Raw genomic sequence first — 20,557 nt, 5'->3', positions numbered from 1 at the left:
TGTGTGTGTGTGTGTGGTCTCTCTGTCTACGTGTGTTTCATGGTGTGTGTGTGTGTCTCTCTGTCTAGTGTGTTCATGGTGTGTGTGTCTCTCTCTGTCAACATGTGTTCATGGTGTGTGTGTCTCTCTCTGTCAATGTGTGTTTCAAGGTGTGTGTGTCTCTCTCTCTCTGTCTACGTGTGTTTCATGGTGTGTGTGTGTGTGTGTGTCTCTCTGTCTACGTGTGTTTCATGGTGTGTGTGTGTCTCTCTGTCTACGTGTGTTCATGGTGTGTGTCTCTCTCTGTCAATGTGTGTTTCATGGTGTGTGTGTCTCTTTGTCTACGTGTGTTTCATGGTGTGTGTGTGTCTCTGTCTACGTGTGTTTCATGGTGTGTGTGTCTCTGTCTACGTGTGTTTCATGGTGTGTGTCTCTCTGTCTACGTGTGTTTCATGGTGTGTGTGTGTGTGTGTCTCTCTGTCTACGTGTGTTTCATGGTGTGTGTCTCTCTCTCTCTCTCTCTGTCTACGTGTGTTTCATGGTGTGTGTGTGTCTCTCTGTCTACGTGTGTTTCATGGTGTGTGTGTGTGTGTGTGTGTCTCTCTCTCTCTCTCTGTCTACGTGTGTTTCATGGTGTGTGTGTCTCTCTCTGTCAATGTGTGTTTCATGGTGTGTGTGTGTGTCTCTCTCTGTCTACGTGTGTTTCATGGTGTGTGTGTGTGTGTGTGTGTGTGTGTGTGTGTGTCTCTCTCTCTGTCTACGTGTGTTTCATGGTGTTTTATGTCTCTCTGTCTACGTGTGTTTCATGGTGTGTGTCTCTCTCTGTCTACGTGTGTTTCATGGTGTGTGTGTGTGTGTGTGTGTCTCTCTGTCTACGTGTGTTTCATGGTGTGTGTGTGTCTCTCTCTCTGTCTACGTGTGTTTCATGGTGTGTGTCTCTCTCTCTGTCAATGTGTGTTTTCATGGTGTGTGTGTGTGTGTGTGTGTCTCTCTCTCTGTCTACGTGTGTTTCATGGTGTGTGTGTGTGTGTCTCTGTCTACGTGTGTTTCATGGTGTGTGTGTCTCTCTCTCTGTCTACGTCTGTTTCATGGTGTGTGTGTGTGTGTGTCTCTCTCTCTGTCTACGTCTGTTTCATGGTGTGTGTGTGTCTCTCTCTCTCTGTCTACTGTGTGTTTCATGGTGTGTGTGTGTCTCTCTCTGTCAACATGTGTTTCATGGTGTGTGTGTCTCTCTCTCTGTCTACGCGTGTTTCATGGTGTGTGTGTGTGTGTGTGTGTGTGTCTCTCTCTGTCTACGTGTGTTTCATGGTGTGTGTGTGTCTCTCTCTATCAACATGTGTTTCATGGTGTGTGTTTCTCTCTGTCTACGTGTGTTTCATGGTGTGTGTCTCTCTCTGTCTACGTGTGTTTCATGGTGTGTGTGTGTGTGTGTGTGTCTCTGTCTACGTGTGTTTCATGGTGTGTGTGTGTGTCTCTCTCTGTCTACGTGTGTTTCATGGTGTGTGTGTGTGTCTCTGTCTACGTGTGTTTCATGGTGTGTGTGTCTCTCTGTCTACGTGTGTTTCATGGTGTGTGTGTGTGTCTCTCTGTCTACGTGTGTTTCATGGTGTGTGTGTGTGTGTCTCTCTGTCTACGTGTGTTTCATGGTGTGTGTCTCTCTCTCCTCTGTCAATGTGTGTTTTCATGGGTGTGTGTGTGTGTCTCTCTCTAATCAACGTGGTGTTTACATGGTGTGTGTGTGTCTCTCTCTGTCTACGTGTGTTTCATGGTGTGTGTGTGTCTCTCTCTGTCTACGTGTGTTTCATGGTGTGTGTGTCTCTCTGTCTACGTGTGTTTCATGGTGTGTGTGTCTCTCTGTCTACGTGTGTTTCATGGTGTGTGTCTCTCTCTGTCTACGTGTGTTTCATGGTGTGTGTGTCTCTCTGTCTACGTGTGTTTCATGGTGTGTGTGTCTCTCTCTGTCTACGTGTGTTTCATGGTGTGTGTGTCTCTCTCTGTCTACGTGTGTTTCATGGTGTGTGTGTGTGTCTCTCTCTCTGTCTATGTGTGTTTCATGGTGTGTGTGTGTGTGTGTGTCTCTCTGTCTACGTGTGTTTCATGGTGTGTGTGTTCTCTCTCTGTCTACGTGTGTTTCATGGTGTGTGTGTTTCTCTCTGTCTACGTGTGTTTCATGGTGTGTGTGTGTCTCTCTCTCTGTCTATGTGTGTTTCATGGTGTGTGTGTGTCTCTCTCTCTCTCTCTGTCAATGTGTGTTTCATGGTGTGTGTGTGTGTGTCTCTCTGTCTACGTGTGTTTCATGGTGTGTGTGTGTGTCTCTCTCTCTGTCTACGTGTGTTTCATGGTGTGTGTGTGTGTCTCTCTCTCTGTCTACGTGTGTTTCATGGTGTGTGTGTGTGTGTGTGTGTCTCTCTGTCTACGTGTGTTTCATGGTGTGTGTGTGTGTCTCTCTGTCTACGTGTGTTTCATGGTGTGTGTGTGTGTGTCTCTCTCTCTGTCTACGTGTGTTTCATGGTGTGTGTGTGTGTCTCTCTCTGTCAACATGTGTTTCATGGTGTGTGTGTCTCTCTCTGTCAATGTGTGTTTCAAGGTGTGTGTGTCTCTCTCTCTGTCTACGCGTGTTTCATGGTGTGTGTGTGTGTGTCTCTCTGTCTACGTGTGCTTCATGGTGTGTGTGTCTCTCTGTCTACGTGTGTTTCATGGTGTGTGTGTGTGTGTCTCTCTCTCTGTCTACGTCTGTTTCATGGTGTGTGTGTGTCTCTCTCTGTCAACATGTGTTTCATGGTGTGTGTGTCTCTCTCTGTCAATGTGTGTTTCAAGGTGTGTGTGTCTCTCTCTCTCTGTCTACGTGTGTTTCATGGTGTGTGTGTGTGTGTGTGTCTCTCTGTCTACGTGTGTTTCATGGTGTGTGTGTGTCTCTCTGTCTACGTGTGTTTCATGGTGTGTGTCTCTCTCTCTGTCAATGTGTGTTTCATGGTGTGTGTGTGTCTCTCTGTCTACGTGTGTTTCATGGTGTGTGTGTGTCTCTGTCTACGTGTGTTTCATGGTGTGTGTGTCTCTGTCTACGTGTGTTTCATGGTGTGTGTCTCTCTGTCTACGTGTGTTTCATGGTGTGTGTGTGTGTGTGTGTCTCTCTGTCTACGTGTGTTTCATGGTGTGTGTCTCTCTGTCTCTCTCTGTCTACGTGTGTTTCATGGTGTGTGTGTGTCTCTCTGTCTACGTGTGTTTCATGGTGTGTGTGTGTGTGTCTCTCTCTCTCTCTCTGTCTACTTGTGTTTCATGGTGTGTGTGTCTCTCTCTGTCAATGTGTGTTTCATGTTGTGTGTGTGTGTCTCTCTCTGTCTACATGTGTTTCATGGTGTGTGTGTGTGTGTGTGTGTGTGTGTGTGTGTGTCTCTCTCTCTGTCTACGTGTGTTTCATGGTGTTTTATGTCTCTCTGTCTACGTGTGTTTCATGGTGTGTGTCTCTCTCTGTCTACGTGTGTTTCATGGTGTGTGTGTGTGTGTGTGTGTGTCTCTCTGTCTACGTGTGTTTCATGGTGTGTGTGTGTCTCTCTGTCTACGTGTGTTTCATGGTGTGTGTCTCTCTCTCTGTCAATGTGTGTTTCATGGTGTGTGTGTGTGTGTGTGTCTCTCTCTCTGTCTACGTGTGTTTCATGGTGTGTGTGTGTGTGTCTCTGTCTACGTGTGTTTCATGGTGTGTGTGTCTCTCTCTCTGTCTACGTCTGTTTCATGGTGTGTGTGTGTGTGTGTCTCTCTCTCTGTCTACGTCTGTTTCATGGTGTGTGTGTGTCTCTCTCTCTGTCTACGTGTGTTTCATGGTGTGTGTGTGTCTCTCTCTGTCAACATGTGTTTCATGGTGTGTGTGTCTCTCTCTGTCAATGTGTGTTTCAAGGTGTGTGTGTCTCTCTCTCTGTCTACGCGTGTTTCATGGTGTGTGTGTGTGTGTGTGTGTGTGTCTCTCTCTGTCTACGTGTGTTTCATGGTGTGTGTGTGTCTCTCTCTATCAACATGTGTTTCATGGTGTGTGTGTCTCTCTGTCTACGTGTGTTTCATGGTGTGTGTCTCTCTCTGTCTACGTGTGTTTCATGGTGTGTGTGTGTGTGTCTCTCTGTCTACGTGTGTTTCATGGTGTGTGTGTGTGTCTCTCTGTCTACGTGTGTTTCATGGTGTGTGTGTGTGTCTCTGTCTACGTGTGTTTCATGGTGTGTGTGTCTCTCTGTCTACGTGTGTTTCATGGTGTGTGTGTGTGTCTCTCTGTCTACGTGTGTTTCATGGTGTGTGTGTGTGTGTCTCTCTGTCTACGTGTGTTTCATGGTGTGTGTCTCTCTCTCTGTCAATGTGTGTTTCATGGTGTGTGTGTGTGTCTCTCTCTGTCTACGTGTGTTTCATGGTGTGTGTGTGTCTCTCTCTGTCTACGTGTGTTTCATGGTGTGTGTGTGTCTCTCTCTGTCTACGTGTGTTTCATGGTGTGTGTGTGTGTCTCTCTCTCTGTCTACGTGTGTTTCATGGTGTGTGTGTCTCTCTGTCTACGTGTGTTTCATGGTGTGTGTCTCTCTCTGTCTACGTGTGTTTCATGGTGTGTGTGTGTGTGTCTCTTTGTCTACGTGTGTTTCATGGTGTGTGTGTGTCTCTCTGTCTACGTGTGTTTCATGGTGTGTGTCTCTCTCTCTGTCAATGTGTGTTTCATGGTGTGTGTGTGTCTCTCTGTCTACGTGTGTTTCATGGTGTGTGTGTGTCTCTGTCTACGTGTGTTTAATGGTGTGTGTGTGTGTCTCTCTGTCTACGTGTGTTTCATGGTGTGTGTGTGTGTGTGTGTGTCTCTCTGTCTACGTGTGTTTCATGGTGTGTGTGTGTGTGTCTCTCTCTGTCTACGTGTGTTTCATGGTGTGTGTGTGTGTGTCTCTCTGTCTACGTGTGTTTCATGGTGTGTGTGTGTCTCTCTGTCTACGTGTGTTTCATGGTGTGTGTCTCTCTCTCTGTCAATGTGTGTTTCATGGTGTGTGTGTGTGTCTCTATCAACGTGTGTTTCATTGTGTGTGTGTGTCTCTCTGTCAATGTGTGTTTCATGGTGTGTGTGTGTCTCTCTCTGTCTACGTGTGTTTCATGGTGTGTGTGTCTCTCTCTGTCTACGTGTGTTTCATGGTGTGTGTGTGTGTCTCTCTGTCAATGTGTGTTTCATGGTGTGTGTGTGTCTCTCTCTGTCTACGTGTGTTTCATGGTGTGTGTGTCTCTCTCTGTCTACGTGTGTTTCATGGTGTGTGTCTCTCTCTGTCAACGTGTGTTTCATGGTGTGTGTGTGTGTGTGTCTCTCTGTCTACGTGTGTTTCATGGTGTGTGTGTGTCTCTCTGTCTACGTGTGTTTCATGGTGTGTGTGTCTCTCTGTCTACGTGTTTCATGGTGTGTGTGTGTGTGTGTGTGTGTGTGTGTGTGTGTCTCTCTCTATCAACGTGTGTTTCATGGTGTGTGTGTGTCTCTCTGTCAATGTGTGTTTCATGGTGTGTGTGTGTGTGTCTCTCTCTGTCTACGTGTGTTTCATGGTGTGTGTGTGTGTCTCTCTGTCTACGTGTGTTTCATGGTGTGTGTGTGTGTGTCTCTTTCTGTCTACGTCTGTTTCATGGTGTGTGTGTCTCTCTCTGTCAACGTGTGTTTCATGGTGTGTGTGTGTGTGTGTGTGTGTGTGTGTGTGTCTCTCTCTCTGTCTACGTGTGTTTCATGGTGTGCCTGTTCTTAATTGAATCTGTTTCTATAAAACCAAAACATTATTTTACAGAAGTAGAGAAGTCCCTCGCTGTTTTGCAGCCATAGTTTCCTGTGTTGTTTTAAGTGAATGTATGTAGGTATCCCAGCATCCCTCCCAGGACCTGCAGACTGACTCTGTTTCCTTCATCAGGGGAGAGGTCCAGTCAAGGGGATACCCAGGCATCATCATCAGCTAGTTCAGCCCCCCAAGCCTCAGCACATCAGGCCTCCCCAGCAGCCAAACCCCCTGCTTGTCCCACATCACTACCTCACAAGCCTCCCAGTGGGACCGTAGATAAGACCATCAGTAGGCCGACCAAAGGAGCAGACAGGAGGAGGAGGGTGATTCCAGAGCCAGGCACCAGCTCTGAAGACGAGGCCAGTGATGACTTTGATGAATCTGCTGAGGGCGTGGAGCTGAACTCTGATGGCTCAGATCAGGAGGTTGGAACAGGGTCTCTTGTGAAGGGCCAGATCCTCAGGTTCTTCCAGGAGGCATCGCTGGACGAGCTGTCTCTCATCTCTGGCTGCTCTGTGAAGAAGGCCCAGAGGATTGTCGAGCTGCGCCCATTTAACGAGTGGGAGGACCTGGTGAGTGGCATAATGAGCTCGTGTGCATGGATATGAACACACACACACACACACACACACACACACACACACACACACACTGACATCTCCGGGTTCCAATTGAAGGCTGACTGGGCTACATCAGAACAAGCTGGGTGTAACCTTGTGGGTAACTGATTGTGTGTTCCCCCAGTGTGATGCTCTTGACAGAGGAAACGGCCTCTCCACTGACCTGGTGCAGGGCTGCCGTGTGGTCCTGAGAGAGCGAGACGTGGTGCGCAGCCTCATGACCAAGTGTGAGAAAATCGCCAACAAGATGATGCAGGACGTGACCCAGGTGGTGGAGAGGGACAAGGGCTCCCAGAAACAGCCTGAGATCCTCAACGGGAAGTGGGTTGAGCTGCTGCTGTTACACCAATCCCACTGACATACACACGTTCAGATCGTTATTAGAATGATTTTTGTCAACAACACGATCTCATACATGTACATAGGCAGTCTTGAACAGTCTTTTTGTCATTACTGAGTTCCCTGTGTTACTGTCTCCTCTCCAGATACCAGTTGAAGCCTTATCAGCTCATTGGTCAAAATTGGCTGACCCTGCTCCATCAGAACAAGCTGAGTGGAATCCTTGCTGATGAGATGGTGAGTTGTTATTCCTGACTAGTCTCCAACAGCGCATCTCAGGTCCTCTTGATCCTGTGTTAATGTGACTGGGAAGCAGGCGTCTCATTTTGTTGTGCCAAGTCGGTCTCTGAAAAGCAGAGCTTCTGTCTTTTTGTTGTCAGGGTTTGGGGAAGACCATCCAGGCCATCTCGTTCCTGGCCAGCCTGTACCAGGAGGGCAATAAGGGCCCACATCTCCTCACTGTACCTGCTTCCACACTGGGTGAGTTTTAGCAGTAGTGCTGCACACACTAATTGTATGGTGCCTTGAGATCTGAATAGAAAAAAATATTCAAGTGTAACTTTCCTATCTTTTTAAGATGTTTTTTTTTTTTTAAACAGATTTTGCTTCTCTGTTGCAGATAATTGGGTGCGGGAGCTGAATCTGTGGTGTCCCAGGCTCAAAGTCCTGGTGTACTATGGTGAGGGAGTCTTGTATTCGTTCTGAATGGTGTGCCTCATCAGACTGTAGTTGTCATGGTTCAGCCTTTATGTTTCCTTCATTATACAGACTTCAACCCGTTGGTTTTAGTCACCATGAGTGACAGAATGACTAAATATAGATAGTCCTGTTTATATTGTGTGTCTGTGTGTGTCTAGGGTCTGTGGAGGATCGCAAGTACCTTCGCTATGATATTCTCAACAGACAGGTCGACTACAACATCATCATTTCCACGTAAGTCTCAAATCTGAGAAATGACTGTTATGCAAGAATGACGGGGGGCGGCTAGGTGAGAAAAAGACGTCTGTGCCCTTGAGCAAGGCACTTAACTGGAATTGCTCTGGATAAGAGTGTCTGCTAAGTGTTTCTGTTTTATACTTGGAACTGCACCCGAGTCTAGTATTTTCCAGGTTCACATCCTACTCTCTTAGCTACTGTGTGTTTTCTGAGCAAGACACTTAGCCCTAAGTGCCTCAGGTAATATCCAGCAGAATTAGTGGCTATCTTGTAAAACCACCAGCCATGTAAGTCACCCCGGCTGGGCTTCTGCTAACACGATAATATATTCAGCGTTTGACTAAACCTGAAAAGTCCTGTGTTAGCTGTACCCGTGACTCGTTCATACTTCATGGTAATCAAGCGGTTGTCGTGCCTCACAGACCACTGAGGACCTTGTGTGTTTGGCATGGCTCCTCGAGCTGCTGTGTTTCTGCTGCCAGGTACGCTCTGACCACCAGCAACGATAACGACCGCAGCCTGTTCCGAAAGCTGAAACTGGAGTACGCCGTGTTCGATGAGGGCCACATGCTGAAGAACATGAGCTCGCTGCGGTACCGCCACCTGATGGCCATCAACGTTAGTACACTGCAGGGGCGGGGGTCACCTTGGCTGATAACAGACATTATTGATTGGCGTGATAATGATTTTAAGATAAGTTTTAACTTTAGCCTCTAAACTGTTCCGCTTCCTGCCTGAACAATGTCTTGTTTGTCTCCTGTGAGTCACCCCACTTTCTTCCTTTTCACTGCAGTGCATTCTGATACTTCCTGTCATGGTGTTATACAATGTACTATATTCATCTATTCAGATTTGATTTTGATGTGATCTCAGGCTAAGTATCGTCTGCTGCTGACTGGGACTCCAGTGCAGAACAACCTCCTGGAGCTCATGTCCCTGCTCAACTTCATCATGCCCGACATGTTCTCCAGCAGCACTTCACAGCTCACCAATATGTTTGCCATGGTGAGGCTAGAACGAATGCTATACGGGATCACTCCAAATATATTCGTCTTAGTGTGCAGAAAATTTGACCCATCCGGTCAAAAAGTCTAGCTAATATAAGCCCACTGACTGTGGTAAGATTTCCTTTGGAGAGATGTCGTCTTTTGTCTTTTATTTCCTGTCAGAAATCATCAGAGGAGCAGAGCAGCTTTGAGATGGAGAGGATCTCTCATGCCAAACTGATCATGAAACCCTTCATCCTCAGACGTGTGAAGAGTGAGGTACAGAACCGCTCGGTCTAAACTCCTTACCAGATCAAATGTATTTATAAAGCCCTTCTTACATCAGATGATTTCTCAAAGTGCTGTACAGAAACCCAGCCTAAAACCCCAAACAGCAAGCAATGCAGGTGTAGAAGCACGGAAGTGGATCAATAGAGACAGATGGGGTTATGACATGACTTGGGACAGTGATACATCCTCTACCACCGTGCTTCATACTTGTATACTATTGTGCATTGTTTTCATGGTTCATTTAGAGTTCTACTGTGCTATTTTCTTCATCTATAACTTCAGATTTCCCCGTAGTCTCCCATTGACGTCAATGCATGACTAAGGGCAAATTCTATTTAAGTGGAAGTTAGGATTCGTCCCCAAGAGACGTTCGTTTGACATGTGACCGGATCGACGTGTGTCTCTGCCTCAGGTGCTGAAGCAGCTCCCAGCCAAGGAGGAGAAGGTGGAATTCTGTGCCATGAGTGACCAGCAGCAGCAGCTCTACAACGCCTTAATGCAGAAGCTCAAGGGATCCACCAATGGAGAGAGTATGTCAGGGAGAGGAGGAAGGCATCTGGTTCATTTGAATAGCGATGGAAGGCCTAAGAGAATATTAAATAGCAACACAAGTAGAGTTTTAAGGTGCATGGATTTTCTGATTGAAAACCATATGTTGCCCATGTGTCCTCCACAGAGAGAGAACTGACCAACGTGATGATGCAGTTGAGGAAGATGGCAAATCATCCGCTGTTGCACCGGGAGCATTATACCACTACCAAACTGTCTGCTATGAGTCAACTCATGCTGAAGGTCAGACCTGAAAACTTACCGTGTTTGAGGAGAATGTTTTGAATGGGTTTGTAACTCCTATTGACAGCTCCCCTCCACTGATATGAAAGCTACTGCTGTTTTGTCTGCTGTTGATGGGGCTGTCAGAAAGATAAGGGCATTACAGTGGGTATTCTGGTCAGTCTGTGATTGCTTTGACTCGGTTTGACCCTTAACCCCGTCAGGAGCCGACCCACTGTGAAGCAGACCCAGCGCTGATCAAGGAGGACATGGAGGTCATGACAGACTTTGAGCTGCACCGACTTTGTCTTCAGTACCCGTCCGTACAAGACTATCAGCTGAACACAGACATGCTCCTGGACTCAGGAAAACTCAGCCTGCTCACACAGCTTCTGGCCTCTCTCAAAAACAAGGTATGAAAGCTACAGTGGAAGTGGATCAATTGGAGACAGCATCTTTATTATGCACTATTTAGCCTTGCCCATAGTGATCCAGCTATAGTCTTCTCCATCTCCCTCCCCCCCCCATAAAACCAGTCACCCTTTTATTCCCCATTCCTCTACCTGTCAGACACTTCATCTCTTCCCTTGGCTTTCCACCTTCCAACATGCAGTCATCCACATCTCTATATTTGTCTTTCTCTCGGATCCCTCCGGTCCTGTAGTTATTAATCACAGTGAGTGTTTCTGTGTCAGGGGGACAGAGTGGTGCTCTTCAGCCAGTTCACCATGATGCTGGACATTCTAGAGGTGTTCCTGAAGCACTTGAAACATCACTACATTCGACTGGATGGATCAACTCCCATGTCTGACAGGTAGGACGGTGAACTCTGTCCCTACATCCGCATGGCAGTGTTCCCCCCCTGTACTTACCATTCTGTTCAATGAGTGTCTATAGCACAGGCTGTAATTTATCTCCTAATAGGATATGACTGGTCTTAGTCATTTAGGAATGGATTGATATGTAGTAGGGACCAAAAATGGTCACAACCAGGGCTTTTTCCAAGGACTCTGGACATTATGCAAATGAAACTGTTAATCACAATTTTTTTTAATTATATTTTTAATGATGCTTATTAATAGAAATGAATAGATCTGTTAATTCTCCCATCCTCTTGTAGAATCGTGCTGATTGACCAGTACAACACGGAGTTGGACATCTTTGTGTTCTTGATGTCTACTAAGGCTGGTGGCCTGGGCATCAACCTGACCTCAGCCAATGTGGTCATCTTGCACGACATTGACTGCAACCCCTACAATGATAAGCAGGCCGAGGACCGCTGTCACCGTGTCGGACAGACAAGGTCAGCGAGGATCGGGAAACTATGTTTTCCCACAAGCAGTTTGCTAACGTTACCCGCCAGCCAGACCCAGGCTGTGCGCTTCCTTTGAGCTTGTGTTGCTCATACAGTAGATGTGAGTGTGTATACCCTGTAGTAAAACTCTGGCATCTTTATGTTGCAGGACTGTGAAGGTGATCAAGCTGATCAGTAAGGACTCTATAGAGGATGGCATGCTCCGCATCGGTCAGAAGAAACTCAAACTGGAGCAGGATATGACTGCTTCCGAGTCCCAGGACGGTGAGCTCATTATCCCCTCCCATCTCTCACGTTAACCACCAAATACTGTACCGCGCATGCCGATACCAACACATAACTAAATTAATTTTCATATAGCCTGCCAATGAACATATTCACTGACAGTGGATTGATAGATGTTACGGGCTAAAACTAGATGCATTTCCTTTGTCAGGAGATGAGGACTCGATACCAGAAGACATGGCCTCCCTGCTGAAGGCCTCACTGGGGCTGTGAGGATGTATCTATTTGTCTGGAGGGGTCCTCAAGGTTGTCGATTTGTCAGGGCATTCAGAGCCATGTATGCCGCATGTCTCCTCTTATCTTCACTGTACTGTATGTACAAATAGTTTCTTAAGTTCATTGCCTTATGATGTTTCTAAGACATTTTGTGTCACTGTTGCAACAATTTCTAATAAAAGATTACAAGCAGTGATGTCCAATTTTCCATGGTTTTATGTGGGCTACATTTTGAAGCGCAGTCTGGATGGCAGAGCAGCTGCATTGCAGTGATGATCATTCTGAACGCAGCGGGAAGATTCAAATAGTGCCAGTTACCAAGACGGAGGTTGGAGAAAACATCATTACATTAGCCAACTAGCAGAGCTGTTTTCCACGTCTAAAAGTAGCCAACTCGGAAACATAATGTAAGTTACTCTCAATATTACTGCGATTTTTTTTAACGTCAGAACATGTTTTACAAACCGGTGATCTTGTGTGGATTCAGATAAACTAGCTAATTTAGCTAGTTAGCCAGCGTTGTGAATGTGGTTCTCGAAATGAATCATTTACTTGATTGAGCCAGTATGGATAGACGGTCTATGAGATTGGCTTGATTAACTAACCTAGATGGCTAGCTATGTATTTTCTTGTTCCAAAATCTTTGTATAACTACTGTAACAAAGTTGACAAGAACGAACACAAGACAAAGCTTCATAGCTGCTATATGCTTTTTTAACTATATTGTCAATTTTGTTACTTACGTTTTATTTGTAACTAGCAAGCTATCTAACATGTATAAACTGTATCATGAAATTGATACATGTATAGCTACATATATTAATCTATACATCCGGTAAAGTCCAGATAAGTCATTACGAAAGGAATAATAAGGTTATACCGTTATGTACCTAAAGCATTGTTTTTTTAAAGAAAAATGACAAACATCGTTGTAATCAACTCTTAGATTTTCGGCTAATTTATTTTGGGTAACAGACATTTACAACAAAATGTACAATGTGGACCCAGAGGATATCACTTGGAATTATTCATTAAAACGCTTGTTTCCAAAAGGTGGTCCTCGAAGGTAAAAACAATAACACATATAATGATTAAAAGGCAAGACAAAATTACAAACAACCATAAATACATTAATTTATGTTGACTTCCTAAAAAGTGGAACTATTCAATGCACTTCAACCTAAACTTAAAAATCAACCATATTCATTTCACATTAAAACAATCTATTCCTTGCACACCATACCTATCATTCAAATAAATACTCCTGATCAGCAGTAGGGGGCACAAGGGGCAGTGATAAGGGAAGACATGTAGTAGCCTAAATGATAGGGGAAGACGTGTAGTAGCCTAAATGATAGGGGAAGACGTGTAGTAGCCTAAATGATAGGGGAAGACGTGTAGTAGCCTAAATGATAGGGGAAGACGTGTAGTAGCCTAAATTCCTGAGCTTAAGGTACAGCACCTTCAGAAAGTATTCATACCCCATGATTTATTCCACATTTTGTTGTTACAGCCTCGATTCAAAATTGATTTGGATTTTTTTTCTCACCCATCTAAACACAATACCCCACAATGACCGTGAAAACATGTTTTTAGAATTTCTTGCAATTTTATTGAAAATTAAATAAAGAGCTCTAATTTACATAAGTATTCATACCCCCTTTGCTATGGCACTCCAAATTGAGCTCAGGTGCATCCAATTTCCATTGATCACCCTTGAGATGTGATTACAACTTGGAGTCCACCTGTGAACAATTCAATTGTTTGGACATGATTTAGAAAGAAACGCACCAGTCTATATAAGGTCCCACAGTTGACAGTGCATGTCGGGCCTGAGGGGTTCATGCTGATTGTGACAGCTGGTTAAATGGCTTCCCTTGACAAGGCAAGAACAAGATGTATGTCAGGAGAAGTGCCGTATTATCATAAGGCGACATATACTTGGAATATGGAGGAGGAATGGAGGGAAAAAGAGAGGCAGAGGAGGTCTAAGAGAGCGAGAGAGAGGGGGAGGAAGAGGGTGAGCTTGAGTCGGTTAAAAATGGCAGGAAAAGGGAGATGAGAAATGGAAGTGAATGAGGTCAAAGTATGGTAAGTGGAAGTTCTCGGAGCCCGGTTTCAGGGTGGGTGACAGAGTTGGGTGCTGTGGAATCGGTGAGGGTAATCAGAAGTGGTCTGTTGATAATTGTTTGTGTTTCTGCTGGTCAGAGGGAGAAGGTGCTCTGTGTTAAATGACCAGAAATGTGAATTGTTTTGCTCTCAAGAAAAGGGTGCCATTTGAAAGGAGTGATTTACTGGGGTAAAAGTTATAGAACTACACAGACTGCCTAGAGTTGGCCGTCCGACCAAACTGGGCAACTGGGAAGAAGGACCTTGGTCAGGGAGGTGACCAAGAACCTAATTACCACTCTGGCAGACCTACAGAGTTCCTTGGCTGAGATGGAAGAACTTGCCAGAAGGACAACAGTGTTCTTGTTGTGCAATTATTAGATTACATGTTAGATATTGATGCACTGTCGGAACAAGAAGCACAAGCATTTCACTACACTCGCAATAACATCTGCTAACCATGTGTATGTGACCAATAAGATTTGATTTGACCAATCTAGGCTTCATGGGAGAGTGGCCAGACGGAAGCCCCTCCTGAGAAAAAAGCACATGACAGCACGCCTAGAGTTTGCAAAAATGCACGTGAAAGACTGAGAAGGCAAAATATTCTGTGGTCTGATCAGACAAAAATGTAACACTTTGGCCTGAATGCAAAGCGCTGTCTAGCGAAAACCTGGCACAGCTCATTACCTGTCTAACACCATCCCTACCGTGAAGCATGGCGGTGTCAGCATCATGCTATGGGGATTCTTTTCCGCAGGCTTTAACTGGGAGACTGGTAAGGGAACAATGAATGGCGCAAAATACAGGCAAATCCTTGATGAGAACCTGCTTCAGGGTGCAAATGACCTTAGACTGGGGTTAAGATTTACGTTCCAACAGGACAATGACCCCAAGCACACAGCCAAATCAACGCTGGAATGGCTTCAGAACGTGAACGTCCTTGAGTGGCCCAGCCAAAGCCCATACTTGAATCCCATTTGAAAATCTGTGTAAATGGAAGAAAATCCCCAAAACCAGATGTGCAAATCTGATAGACACCGTTGACGACTCAAAGCTCTAATCGCTACCAAAGGTGCTTCTACAAAGTATCGACTACAGTGTGAATACTTCTGTATTTAATCTACATATTTTTATGTAGATTATTTTATTATTATTATTTTATCTACATATTTCAAAAAATGTCTAAACATGTTTTCACTTTGTCATTATGAGGTATTGTGTGTAGATGGGTAGACATTTTTTTTAATCCATTTTGAATTCTGTCTGTAACACAATGTGGAGTAAGACAAGCAGTATGAATACTTTATGAAGGCACTGCATTCTTCAAGATTCATATGTCAAAATGGCCATTGAATGAACAGCAGGAAATCTTCTAGACTTTTTTCATTTTATTGAGCAGCACAGACTTTACCATATTCTTCTTTTTCAGCAATATGAGTCATTGCGAGTTTGAGGATATAATCCTGCATTTGAACGACAGGATTTCATCCATCAGACAGGTCTTGGAGCTGCGGACAATTGGTATGATGATCTAGTACATACGGGGCATGTCTCTTGTCGAAGGGATAACTTTTATCTTATGTAGTTAGTGTTTCAGCTAACAGAAACATTCACCTCATCAAACAGAAACCCAAAGGTTTTCTGACAGCATCAGGTAATACATCACATTCGTGAAACGTAATTTAAAATGTCTGGCCTTTTTTCAGCAAAATATCATGACAAGCGGATCATTCTAGGGAAGATGGGACAAACGTCCTTTCAATAGATGGACTCCTTGATCAGTTTGAATAATGTGTTGGCCGCCAAAAAGACCTACTGAAGAATTTAAAGGTATTGCATACATGCTTCACATTCTATTTTTAGACAGGTCCTTTTTAAGCTTGTCTGGATTGTAATATCTTAAAGAATGCTATTTGTCCTTTATGTCAGTGTGAAATCTGAGTCGTAATTGTAACCCTGGACTGATAGTGATTGACTGTTATTTTTGTCACAGGATCTAGAGGAGTGCTTCCTGAAGGAGGTGCAGGATGGAAAGCACCTTAGGGTCAACATGCCAAGGAAGGGACAGCCAGCCATCCAGTAAGGATAATGTGTGTGTTGTAGGATGTTGTAACAGGAGAAGCTACAGAGTACCAACCAAATGAATTGTAAATGTTTTGTCCTATTTTTAATTAATTTTTTTAATCTCCTTTGATTCCCCAGTTGAAGAGGGCCTGTGAGACAGAGTGGACCTGTGAGACAGAGTGGACCTGTGAGACAGAGTGGACCTGTGAGACAGAGTGGACCTGTGAGACAGAGTGGACCTGTGAGTCAGAGTGGGCCTGTGAGACAGAGTGGGCCTGTGAGTCAGAGTGGGCCTGTGAGACAGAGTGGGCCTGTGAGACAGAGTGGGCCTGTGAGACAGAGTGGGCCTGTGAGACAGAGTGGACCTGTGAGTCAGAGTGGGCCTGTGAGTCAGAGTGGGCCTGTGAGACAGAGTGGGCCTGTGAGACAGAGTGGGCCTGTGAGACAGAGTGGGCCTGTGAGACAGAGTGGACCTGTGAGTCAGAGTGGACCTGTGAGTCAGAGTGGGCCTGTGAGTCAGAGTGGGCCTGTGAGACAGAGTGGGCCTGTGAGACAGAGTGGGCCTGTGAGACAGAGTGGGCCTGTGAGACAGAGTGGGCCTGTGAGTCAGAGTGGGCCTGTGAGTCAGAGTGGGCCTGTGAGACAGAGTGGGCCTGTGAGACAGAGGGCCTGTGAGACAGAGTGGACCTGTGGATGTGCAACCAACCCAGCAGGAGCATCTCAGGAAAACCTCCAAGAACCAGATCAGAGAGATGGAATTCATTAACTACCCAGAGTTTCAGACCATCCCTCAGTGAGTCCCCCACAGTGAGTCCCCCACAGTGAGTCCCCCTCAGTGAGTCCCCCTCAGTGAGTCCCCCACAGTGAGTCCCCCTCAGTGAGTCCCCCTCAGTGAGTCCCCCTCAGTGAGTCCCCCACAGTGAGTCCCCCTCAGTGAGTCCCCCTCAGTGAGTCCCCCTCAGTGAGTCCCCCTCAGTGAGTCCCCCTCAGTGAGTCCCCCACAGTGAGTCCCCCACAGTGAGTCCCCCTCAGTGAGTCCCCCTCAGTGAGTCCCCCTCAGTAACACACATGGTCATCCATATACTTTAGTGTAGTTTTATTTATTTTAAGATGTTACTGCAGATCTGGCAGTTTTACCAGTAAAAGAAATACATGTTTATAATATCTCTTTCCTATGTATCACTCTTTTGCTCTCTTGGTACATGAAAGGCCGTGTGACATATGACCAGTTGAACACTTCTGTGGACAGCATTAACACGGCGGTAACAGGGAAGTAAAAAGTCCTGCACCTGCCAGTAAAAAACCCTGAATAATGCCACACGCAAGCTTCATCAGCGATTTAAGGACGACACAAAAGGTACCTCACTCAAACTACAGTTCTAAAGAAGGGTTTGTACTTTCGTTCCCCATGACACTAAACACGGTTGATCATTGCTGTTGTAGGAGTTTTGTAATTTATTCCAAGAGAGGGACATTATGTTCTGATCCAGATATTGTTTTGACAACATTCGGTCAAGGATGGCCACCTGGGTACTGATGGGAACTAACTTACTTCCTGTCTCAATACTTCCTGTCTCAATACTCCCTACAGGTCTATTTTTCATTGTAGAGGCGGACATTAAAGAGTTCACTTGGATGAAATTGGACAAGCGCTTCCAGGGCATCCTCAACATGCTACGTCACGGCCAGCGTCTGCGAGAGCAGCGAGGAGGTTTCACACGCGACGTCCTGCTGTGAAAAGAGCTGAGATGGAGAAATGGGGTTTGTCATTGAGCTTGCCTTGAAGATGTTGATTTGTCCTCTGTCCTCAACATACAGTCAGTCCATAATTATTGGCACCCTTGATAAAGGGTGTTTTTGTATGTGTCGAACTGCTATGCTTTATCTTGGCCAGGTCGCAGTTGTAAATGAAAACTTGTTCTCAACTAGCCTACCTGGTTAAATAAAGGTTTAAAAAAAAGAAGAAAAAAAAGAAAAGATGAGCAAAAAAGACAAATACTGAGCTATAATTGCTCAAAGAAAGACATTTTGTTTGAAGGAGAATTGCAGTTAATGTGATTTTCCTGCTTTTTGTTTATATTTCAACACTGAGGTGGAAATAACACCTGGTTGCCTCGGCCAGGTGGCTGACACTTGGCCGCAAGTGGTTCTTCCTGTAAGACCATAACCCCAAGCATTAATCAAATTCCACAAGGAAATTGTAAATTGACCACAAAATCATTATTTTGCAATGTCCATCTCAATGTCCAGACTTGAACCCCATTGAAAACCTGTGGTTTGAATTGAAGAGGACAGTCTATGACAGCAGACAAAGGATATCAAGGATCTGGAAATATTCTGTATGGAGGAATGGTATACGACCCCCCCCCCAAACATGTTTTCCAATCTCATAAAATATTTTAGAAAAAGGCTGTGTCGTTATCCTCGCAAGGGGAGGGTGCTAGAGTATTGAAAACGGATGCCAATCATTTTGACCCTTAAAAATAAATACTTATTAAACAAAATCTCTTTCTCTGAGCAATTGTATTAAATATAATTCCCCCCCCCAAAATTGAGCACACACTATACAGTTGAAGTGGGAAGTTTACATACACCTTAGCTAAATAAATCACAATTCCTGACATTTAATCCTAGTAAAAATTTCCTGTCTTAGGTGAGTCAGGATCACCACTTTATTTTAAGAATGTGAAATGTCAGAATAATAGTAGAGAGAATGATTTATTTCAGCTTTTATTTCTTTCATCACATTCCCAGTGGGTCAGAAGTTTACATACACTCAATTAGTATTTGGTAGCATTGCCTTGAAATTGTTTAACTTGGGTCAAACGTTTCGGGTAGCCTTCCACAAGCTTCCCACAATAAGTTGGGTGAATTTTGGCCCATTCCTCCTGACAGAGCTGGTGTAACTGAGTCAGGTTTGTAGGCCTCCTTGCTCCCACGCTTTTTCAGTTCTGCCCACAAATGTTCTATATGATTGAGGTCAGGGCTTTGTGATGGCTTCTCCAATACCTTGACTTTGTTGTCCTTAAGCCATTTTGCCACAACTTTGGAAGTATGCTTGGGGTCATTGTCCATTTGGAAGACCCATTTGCGACCAAGCTTTAACTTCCTGACTGATGTCTTGAGATTCTGCTTCAATATATCCACACTATTTTCCATCCTCATGATGCCATCTATTTTGTGAAGTGCACCAGTCCCTCCTGCAGCAAAGCACCCCCACAACATGATGCTGCCACCCCCATGCTTCACGGTTGGGATGGTGTTCTCCGGCTTGCAAGCCTCCCCCTTTTTCCTCCAAACATAACGATGGTCATAACGATGGCCAAACAGTTCTATTTTTGTTTAATACGACGAGGTCATTTCTCCAAAAAGTACGATCTTTGTCCCCATGTGCAGTTGCAAACCGTAGTCTGGCTTTTTTATGGCGGTTTTGGAGCAGTGGCTTCTTCCTTGCTGAGCGGCCTTTCAGGTTATGTCGATTTAGGACTCGTTTTACTGTGGCTATAGATACTTTTGTACCCGTTTACTCCAGCATCTTCACAAGGTCCTTTTGCTGTTTTTCTGGGATTGATATGCACCTTTCGCACCAAAGTACGTTCATCTCTAGGAGACAGAACGCGTCTCCTTCCTGAGCGGTATGACGGCTGCGTGGTCCCATGGTGTTTATACTTGCGTACTATTGTTTGTACAGATGAACGTGGTACCTTCAGGCGTTTGGAAATTGCTCCCAAGGATGAACCAGACTTGTGGAGGTCAACAATTGTTTTCCTGAGGTCTTGGCTGATTTCTTTTGATTTCCCCATGATGTCAAGCAAAGAGGCACTGAGTTTGAAGGTAGGCCTTGAAATACATCTGCAGGTACACCTCCAATTGACTCAAATTATGTCAAATAGCCTATCAGAAGCTTCTAAGGCCATGACATCATTTTCTGGAATTTTCAAAGCTGTTTGAATGTACAGTCATCTTAGTGTATGTAAACTTCTGACCCACTGGAATTGTGTCTGTAAACAATTGTTGGAAAAATTACTTGTCATGCACAAAGTAGATGTCCTAACTGACTTTCCAAAAGTATAGTTTGTTAACAAGAAACGTGTGGAGTGGTTGAAAAACGAGTTTTAATGACTCCAACCTAAGTGTATGTAAACTTCCCACTTCAACTGTAGCTCCGTATGTATTTATTTCATAATATTTTTTTGCTCATCTTTATCAAGGGTGCCAATAATTCTGGACCTGACTAATCGGCTACAACAGGACTGTATTGACTGAGGGAGAAAATAAAACAACTCATTATATGGAGAACAGTGGTTGAGCCTCTTATAGTTTATGTGCCTGGATTAGATTATTTATTTATGCGAGTCAGTTTCGCTTGCAACAAATGATTTATTTCAAACGTTGTGGTATTAGCGCCTTTTTAATTGTATTATCCATGTGGTGATAAAGATGACTGTCTATAACAAACATGTTTTATATTGGTATAAAGGCAAATCTTCCTTATAATAATTAAATTCATATTTTGGATCAATTGTTATATTCATGTCAATTGTATGCAAGGTGTAATAATCTATTTCCAGATACCACTTGACATTGCAGGATGCACGTAAGTTGGATCTTATTCTTCCCTACAAGGATGTGCATTTGTTTTTGAGGGGACAGGAGGTTGTTTGACATGATGGTAACTTTTGGTCAATAATTTCAGTTGTGTGGTGTACGTTAACTTGGGCTGGCACAGTTATTGTATAATCGTGTAACCAAATATTATAGTCTTCACATTCAATTTAGGTGAAGGGGGATTTAACTTTGTATTCAAGTAGATATACTTTACCCAAGAGCAGTTTCTTTTTACATGAATAGGGTAAAGTTGCTAAGAGCAGAGCAGAACCTCAT

At 44.6% G+C, this 20,557-nt stretch overlaps 1 protein-coding gene and 1 pseudogene across 1 annotated transcript in view; both read left to right on the top strand.

Annotated features, from left to right (window-relative positions):
- The window catches only part of smarcad1b (SNF2 related chromatin remodeling ATPase with DExD box 1b), a 19,456-nt gene extending 7,759 nt beyond the window's left edge, over positions 1-11,697 (top strand). The window contains exons 7-22 of the mRNA XM_029769545.1: positions 5,871-6,310; positions 6,483-6,679; positions 6,844-6,934; positions 7,078-7,177; positions 7,317-7,376; positions 7,555-7,630; positions 8,116-8,251; positions 8,507-8,638; positions 8,803-8,898; positions 9,323-9,440; positions 9,587-9,702; positions 9,906-10,094; positions 10,377-10,495; positions 10,802-10,984; positions 11,145-11,260; positions 11,433-11,697. Of these exons, the coding sequence (XP_029625405.1) occupies positions 5,871-6,310; positions 6,483-6,679; positions 6,844-6,934; positions 7,078-7,177; positions 7,317-7,376; positions 7,555-7,630; positions 8,116-8,251; positions 8,507-8,638; positions 8,803-8,898; positions 9,323-9,440; positions 9,587-9,702; positions 9,906-10,094; positions 10,377-10,495; positions 10,802-10,984; positions 11,145-11,260; positions 11,433-11,494 (2,231 nt within the window). The 3' untranslated portion in view covers positions 11,495-11,697. The remainder of the gene's footprint in view (positions 1-5,870; positions 6,311-6,482; positions 6,680-6,843; positions 6,935-7,077; positions 7,178-7,316; positions 7,377-7,554; positions 7,631-8,115; positions 8,252-8,506; positions 8,639-8,802; positions 8,899-9,322; positions 9,441-9,586; positions 9,703-9,905; positions 10,095-10,376; positions 10,496-10,801; positions 10,985-11,144; positions 11,261-11,432) is intronic.
- A 67-nt stretch (positions 11,698-11,764) lies between these two features.
- Positions 11,765-17,410, top strand: LOC115204177 (spindle and kinetochore-associated protein 1-like; annotated as a pseudogene).
- The last annotated feature ends 3,147 nt before the right edge of the window (positions 17,411-20,557 follow it).

Source organism: Salmo trutta, chromosome 12, assembly GCF_901001165.1.
Source record: "Salmo trutta chromosome 12, fSalTru1.1, whole genome shotgun sequence".
Taxonomy (NCBI): Eukaryota; Metazoa; Chordata; class Actinopteri; order Salmoniformes; family Salmonidae; genus Salmo; species Salmo trutta.
Note: the sequence above shows the minus strand (reverse complement) of the source record. Positions and strands in the feature narration are given on the sequence as shown.